The sequence below is a fragment of the Hordeum vulgare genome, chromosome 5H, assembly GCF_904849725.1.
Source record: "Hordeum vulgare subsp. vulgare chromosome 5H, MorexV3_pseudomolecules_assembly, whole genome shotgun sequence".
NCBI classification, from domain to species: Eukaryota; Viridiplantae; Streptophyta; class Magnoliopsida; order Poales; family Poaceae; genus Hordeum; species Hordeum vulgare.
In genome coordinates, this window is record NC_058522.1 from 540,553,390 (window position 1) to 540,561,046 (window position 7,657).

General features: G+C 49.1%; 1 protein-coding gene across 1 annotated transcript; it reads right to left on the bottom strand.

Annotated features, from left to right (window-relative positions):
• Window positions 1-4,816: 4,816 nt before the first annotated feature.
• On the bottom strand, window positions 4,817-6,786 carry LOC123452546. The gene is made up of 2 exons (XM_045129208.1): window positions 6,345-6,786; window positions 4,817-6,109 (listed from the first exon to the last, which is right to left on the bottom strand). The coding sequence occupies exons 1-2, from the start codon at window positions 6,731-6,733 to the stop codon at window positions 4,972-4,974; spliced, it is 1,527 nt and encodes a 508-aa protein (XP_044985143.1). The 5' UTR covers window positions 6,734-6,786; the 3' UTR covers window positions 4,817-4,971.
• Between the last annotated feature and the right edge of the window lie 871 nt (window positions 6,787-7,657).

The window sequence follows — 7,657 nt, forward strand, 5'->3', positions numbered from 1 at the left end:
GATTCTTTACTATTTGTTTTGATTTTTTCTTACCAGGTGCAGATGAGCCTAGGCATCAAAACGCTGCACTCTTTCAAGAGCACAAAGACTTCAACAGTATGATTACTTGCGTGGGAACGGTTGTGTACTACGGACAGTACTCCCGAGTCTTTCCTAGCCTTAATGTCTGCATCCCCTCTCCAATTCAGTGATAGACATAGTCCTTGATTGTTTTGGAGTATTAACTTCAGTGAAAAATATGATGGTTGGCGCTAGCTTGTAGCTCCTTGAAGTTAAATACCAACTCCTCCTTTTCTGAGGCCACCAAACAAATTTGATAGGGATGAAGAACAGAACACATCCAGTGATGTAGAGCCGTGAGAACGAAAGGCGTCGGGAAGGAAAATCCAAGCGTTGATAGAGAATGTAGTCGATATGATTCATTATCAGCACGCGATTACATTGGGACTGGCTGCCCTTGGAAATACGGAAGTATTGCATGGTCCTCACGGCCACTTCTTGTGTGTCAGCCAGTTCATCGAGAAGACCGGCCCAAGACCAACTGTCTTGCTGCTGCGGGCCTTGTTGATTTATGTTGCTGCTCCTGCGCAGTTGTCGCATGACACCACACAGATTGTGCAGCCCACACAGATTTATGTTTCTAGTTTACTTTTGATAGTACTCACGCTATAAGATCCTTGCACCCGCAAACCTGCAAGTGGTATAAGCAAAGGAAAAAAATTGGAAGTGTGTGGTTTGAAGAGCACAAACACGTCGGCTATTTGGTTACTTTGTTGTATGGGTATGTTTGGTTACTAGGGACAATATATCCTAGTCTTGGCTAGCCTTTATTGTCTGCATACCCTTCATACCAACTTTTTCAAAAAAATGTGATTTATTTTCTTTTAGAAAAATCTAAAAAGGCTTTTCATAGAAATTTGACCTTCAATTGTACTCTTAAGAAAATCTCAAAGGGAAAACCCCGTGGACTTCATGGTAAAAGATCAAAAAATTAAGGCCAAATAGGTGTGTATAATAACTTGTACATAGGAACAAAAGAAATTGTCCTGAATCTGATGGAGGTTTCGTTTTCACGAAATCTTATATACTAGTGTAAAAGAAATCAAATTTATTAAAAAAAAATCTGATTTTCTTTTACTATTTTTATAATTATCAAAATATCCATATAGGGTGTCTATACACCCGAGAATCAAACGGCATTTCCTGCATCTCCTCTCCTCTTGAAGTGATAGCTAGAGTCCTTGCTTATGCAAATATGAATGTTCGAGAACACAACGTCTTCATCCGCAAAAAAAAAAAAAAAAAAAAAAAAACAACGTCTTCTCTTTTGATATTTCATTTGACAGCATGCACAAGACGGCAGGTGCTAGCAAGTGCCTTGGAGTTAAATACGAACACCTTCTTTTGGAGGCCACCAATCACGCATGCTCGTCTATATATACTAGCAATGATAAATTTGTTGTTTTTATTCAAGTCCATTCTAGTCGATAATGGAGGGTTCTAGAATGGCATAACACAAGAAGCGTATCAACGCAAATGTACCTGCATGGTCAAGTCCAACAAAATCTACAGTGAACCCAGCTGTTTACATGGTTAAAATTCCTTTTTTTTTTTTACCGTTGAAGCATCTCTCTTTTGTAATTCTGCAATAACACAGTTATTAAATATTGCACTACATATGTTGTGGCATCTAGCAAGCATGTGTATACGGTTTCTGCAGGGAAAGTTTGATATTGACTTAAAATAGGAATTTTGCTGCATAAGTGAGCACTGTTATTCTGCAGTGGCGGAGCTTGGGCATGATTCAAGAGGGGCCCATTATCCCAAAAGAACCAAATTAGTAGAGAAGGAGGGGCTAATATCTAGTTAAAAAAACTAATTAGGGCTTAAATATAACATGTTAATTCTTATATGGATGAAAAAATCAAGGGGGGCCATGGCCCCTGTTGGTCTACAGTAAGCCCCCCCACTGATTCTGCGGAAAGGAAAGGTGTTCGTCAACATATTAAACATACTCGTTGCTAAGCTAAAATGTTGAAGTGTTTTTATATACCCAAAGAGAGAATTGGGAAAGGACTTGTGATCTAGTGGTATGATGATCAGTGCAATGTATGTAATACATAATGTTTCAGCTTCAACTTGTATGTTCATAGTGATGGACGCTACATGATACTCCCTCCGTTCCTAAATATAAGTCTTTTAAGCGATTTCACTAAAAGTCTACATACGGAGCAAAATGATTGAATCTATACTCTAAAGTATGTCTATATACATCCTATGTAGTCCACTAGTGAAATATCTATAAAGACTTATATTTAAGAACGGAGGGAGTACTAAATTTAAGCTTTATATCGTAGGAAGTTTGTGCCAAGAATAAAGCAAACTAAGGTGTTCTGGCCTGTGAAGCTCCACCATACCAGTGGCTATAGAAGATATGTTGCCCACTAGGGTTCTATGGTAAGTATTTAACGAGTGGACAATCTGTACATGTCTTGGATAAATAGATGCTAATTAATTACTACTAATGTTCATGTTATAATTGTTCTATAAGGCTGAGAACAATGACGAGAAACCATCCACTGGTGACATTTGTAAAGAAACCCACAGTAGAAAGAAGGACAGTACAACGAGTTAGAGAGAGCAAGAAGCATACAGAAGTATTTTGTCATATTTAGACTTTAACTCTACTATGCGAGCCAAAATATTTAAGTTTTCTCATACTACACTAATAACGCTTTTAATCATATAGCGATGCGGATGGCCGCTCCCCAGGGTTTCTCCGCCCTCCTCCCTAGGGTTCCTCCCACCCTCTTCCCACCGCCGGCCTTCCTAGGGCCCCCGCCGCCGCCGGCCGTCCCCGCCCCTCTCCCCCTCCCGGATCCGCCCCGTGCCGTCTCCCCGGGAGGTGGCCGGGGCGGCGCGAGCTCCTTCGCTCTTCGGCCTCCCTTCGTGTCCCTTCCCTCCCTGCCGCCGCCGACGGTCGCCCCCGGCGCTTGGCCGGGTGGTGTTGGCGGTGGCGGGACTGTCTGTCCCCGCGCGCGCGGCTCCCTGCCCGGGGCATGGGGGCGGCGGCGGTGCTCCTCGGCTCGGCGACGGTCTGGCGACCCGACAGCAGTGGCCGGCGACGCGCGAGGTGGTGGTGTTGCCCCTTGCGGATGAGACGGTGTGGTGACGCAGGGTGGCCGGCGGCGCGCCCCCAGCCCAGATCTGGGCCCTGTGGGGCCCATCTGGGTCCTAGCGGGCCGTCTCCCGGCGTGGCTTCATCGTCGTCTGTGTGATGGTGAGGAGGAGCAGCTCGGACCGGGGGGGGGGGGGGGCGACGCCGATGGCGGGAGCTTTACGGCCGTTGAGGGCCCGACCGGGCCTGGTATGCTCCTGCTATTGTGCCCGGTCGGCTACTGTCGTCGACGGTGGAGGTTTGGCCCTCCCGCATGCCGACGATGTTGTGGCCCCTAGTCCCGGCTCCTATTCCCCGCTGTGCAGGCCTCACTTCATGGTGCCGTGGTGAGACGGTGTGCAGGCTTCATGACCGCGATGGCGCAAGATGGTGGTCGGTTTGGTTGCAGGCTCCGGAGCATCCGAGGTGAAGGTTGGGATCGGGGGAAACCCTTGTAGGCCTGGCCGACATCGATCGCGGCGACGTCGGTGGGTGCCGCCAGACCTTCCTGGAGGGCGTCGGGGGCGTCCCTTCCTCTTGCCTCGTCACGTACCGGGGGAAACCCTTGACAGCAGCGTCGTCATTGTTGCGGTCCTTCTTGGAGGTGTTGATTGGTACCTGTGCTTCGGAGCCTTGGAGCTTGGCGGGAGATCTTCGGTGGGCGCAGTAGTCGTGAAGCGTCTTCGTTTCCGTCGATCCGCCGTTGTCGGCATTTTTCTCTTTCGCTTTTTTTGAGTGTGATTGTGCTGCTTCCGTCCCAGCACCTAATGTCGATTGTATCGGTCGGTTGCTTTGTAATACAAAGCGAGAAAAATCCTTTTTGGGTAATCATATAGCGATGCGGACCCAAAAAATGACACAAAAAGCGGGCACTGTCGCGGGACTATGAGGTTGGTAGGTGGGATAAGGCTGGCAGCCACTATTAGCTCGAAGTCTATGATTATTATAAATCGGCACATGAAGGGGCTTGCCAAAATGGTACGTCTAAGTGATGATTAAGCTCATCTCCATATAAGTGCATCTCCTAGAAATGCGCTAAATAAGCCGCGCGGCTATATAACGCGCGTGAACGAAAGCAATGCTCCAGCTATAATCCCATGCGGTAAATAAGTCGGATATTTTGTGCGCCAGCTCTAGCGCGCTAGATAAAACTGCAGCCACGTTAAATTTTGGAACCGCTGAAAAAGCAATCATCCGCTCGTGCACGGTAAACGTTATTTTAATGGTGTAATTTTTTTAACGTATGCACATTTGTTGAAGATGCTCTATCAGATCACTCGTCGTGAATAGGTAGATAGCAAGACCACCATCGACGATGGTTGCGAAGAGGAAAAGGAGCAATGCTATATCTATCTAAATGTTTACGTATGTATACGTGATTGTCTGATTTGACAATAATTGATTGGATTAAGAGAAGGATGAGGTCCATCCATCCTTGAAAATCAAGGGGGAAAAGGGGGGCATGTTTATATTAGTTGAAAGGTTTAGTAAACCTAGGCTTTAATAGGTCTAGCATTTTTTGAGGAAAAGCAACAACATAACAGAGTAAGTAATAGAGTAAGTAATTGCTTTGCTAAAGAAGGTAGGTAGACATGGATCAGGACCACCCGCGCGATGGTTAGTAATTGCTTTGGTGCAGAAGGTAGGTAGACACGCATGAGCACAACACAACAGAATGGCTCTCGATCGTTTTATTCCGCACTACGTACAGAGATATATGCGCGAACGCATGCAAGATACTACGTTGTTTCCTCTCCATCGGTTGATAAGATGAACCGAAACTTATTGATGATAATTAAGATAAAGCGAATTGATCAAGTGAGGGGGATCCTCTCCGGCAGCTTCTCCTCGACAGTGTCGAAGTTGAAGTTGTAGCTGTTGATGCCGGTGTAGAGTCCATCCCTCATGAGTGTCTCCTCCACCTTCCCGTCTATGGTGACGTCCCGCTGCCAGTAGGTGAAGGGGACGTCGACGGTGCTCCTGGTCGCGATGGCCATGACGGTGACCTTGGTCCTGGGCGGCACTGCGGCCTCGTACTCGACCTCGTGCCTCACCTTCTTCTCCATGGTCTGGCCCCAGTTGTACTCACCGTAGAACTCGGCCGAGATGCTGATCTGCGCGCCGAGGCCGAGCTTGGGGAACCCTGCCCTAATGGTGGAATTGTAGCCGAGCTTGAGCTCGAGTGTGGCGTCCCAGGTGCTCATCTCCTCCTCCTCGTACACCAGCCTGAGCCTCTTGGTGTTCTCGGCGGAGGTGTCGTTGACGGCCGCCGTGGTGGCCATGGTGAGCACGGTGGTGTCATACACCCTCGCCTCGTCGAGCCTGTAGCTGATGCTGTGGATCTCCCGGTGCAGGATGGGCTCCTCCACGACGACGCGTGCCTCCGCCGTGATGGTCGTGTCGGCCGCGTTAAGGCAGCTGGTGAAGCCCGACCCCGTGAACCTCTTGCAGAAGCGGCCGCTGCTCACGCTGCGGATGGCGAACGAGTCGTTCACCTGGTGTATCTGGAACCACGCGCTCCTGTTGCTGGCTGCGTTATTCTGTAATATGTTTGGCTCGATCCAGTTCCCGGACGCGAGGTTCCAGTAGGACGACCACGTTCCTTGGCCGGGGTTGTGGGTGGCGATGCAGAAGGAGCCGTCGTTCCTGGGGAAGAGCTCGAACCTCGCGCTGCCGTCGCCGATGTCCGTCACCGCGAACTCGAGGACGTTCCGGTTGTTTATGTGACGGGAGGCCAGGAACAAGTCGTTGTTGCCCTTGAACATGACAAACTTGGGGAGCATCCTGGCGCTGTTCACCAGGTTGAGGACGGTGAACGCGTCGTCGACGTCGTCATGGTCAAGATCGCCGGCGGTGGCTTCGACGACACGCATGCATGGAGCAGCGTCATCCTTGGCGAAGGTCATGCGCCGCGTCGCCTTTCCAGCCTTGCCATCGCCGGCGCCGACGAACCTGCACGTGCGGGCGTATCATTTCATGCGTGCGCTTGTTTAATTTCCACGTGTAATATAATGGTAATACTGACATATACTCCATCCGTCTCAAAATTCTTGTGTTTGATTTGTCTAGATATAAATGTATGTAGTCATGTATTAGTATTTAATTACATCCATTTCTAAACAAATCGTAAGACAAGAATTTAAGACGGAGAGAGTACTAGTATTAGCGACGACGACGACGTACTAACCGAACGGTCATCACCGATTCATGGCCGTCCTCAGCGGCGGCGGCGGCTGTGACTGTGACGATGGGCTTAATCAAGGTACAGTTGGGGTTGGTCAGGTCTTCTTCCGGCTCGTCTGCGTCGGCGGCGATACACCAGGCGTCGCCCCGCCGACGAGCCACCCAGTACTTACGGTTGTAGCGGCATCGGATGTGCACGAGGCCGTTGTGCTTCCGGGACACTTGGACGTCGTACCTGGTGTAGGGGTTAATGGTGTCCTTACCGTTGAGCTGCAGCTGCCTGTAGGTCTCGCCGTGCTCGTGCACATAGCGCAGGTAGCAGCCATTGCTCTGCGACCGCAGAGCGATGCAGCTGGGAAGTTCTACTTCTTCTACCACAGCTGCCGCCGGCATGTTGTTCTTCCAGATCTAGAGAGGGTGTGGTTGGTGTTTGCTTTCCTCGAGTTTCTTCCTATTTATAGATCGTTTGGGCAAATGGATAGGATACCAAGATCGATCAATACCCACCCATGGGCCAGTCGCGCGGAGGAAACCAATTTGCCTACACAGTTTTGTTAACTGAGACATCGTTATATCTCGGTCTATGTGCTATACTTTTTTTTAAATCTTTCATGGAGATCTGTAAAAACAAAATCTTTCCAGTTTTTCCTTTTACTTCTAAATTATATGCTATATCACTTCATGGAGACTTGGTTAAGTCTTATAACATCTCAGCAGCACCCGTATAATGCCCCAATCCGTTAAATATCTGTCAAAATACGGATGCGTACGAAAAAAGCCGTCCCATCAAACACTGTAAACACGTCGGACCCGTAAAAAATTTGAAGGTGCGCGGTAAAATCTCACCTTCAACCAGCGAAAACACAAGCTTTTCCATCGATCCGACATTACCCTGTATCGAAGAAAAGCGATTGACGGGAGGGACATCTCAGCCCACGCGCGTTTCCCACCCCCTTTCGCAGCTGCCCGCCATCGATTCCGCCCGTCCACCGCCGGCTATTCCGGCCATATATGCGGACGGAATCACGCCGCCGGGGCGCCCCTCACCCAGTTTCACCTAGCTAGCCGCTTCACCGGCTCCCCGGATCCGCCGTGCCGAGCGGCCTCGAGTCACCATCGCCGACCCAGGATCGACCGCCACATAGCCACCGCCCCGAGCCGTCGGTGAGCATTGTGCTTGTGCTCTCGGATGCGATATGCGTAGTTGGTTCATGCGGCGCTCTTATTTGTCATTTTAGATGGAATTGGACCCTCGGTCCATATGCTACATTCTTTTGATCTTTCATGGATATTCGTATAAAAAACATTCTTTTTAGT

Excerpts from the sequence above, each read along its gene's own strand:
- LOC123452546 (XM_045129208.1), bottom strand. The coding sequence starts at position 6,733 with ATGCCGGCGGCAGCTGTGGTAGAAGAAGTAGAACTTCCCAGCTGCATC. Across the intron at positions 6,110-6,344 it reads GAATCGGTGATGACCGTTCG|GTTCGTCGGCGCCGGCGATG; the intron begins GTTAGTACGTCG and ends CCGCACGTGCAG.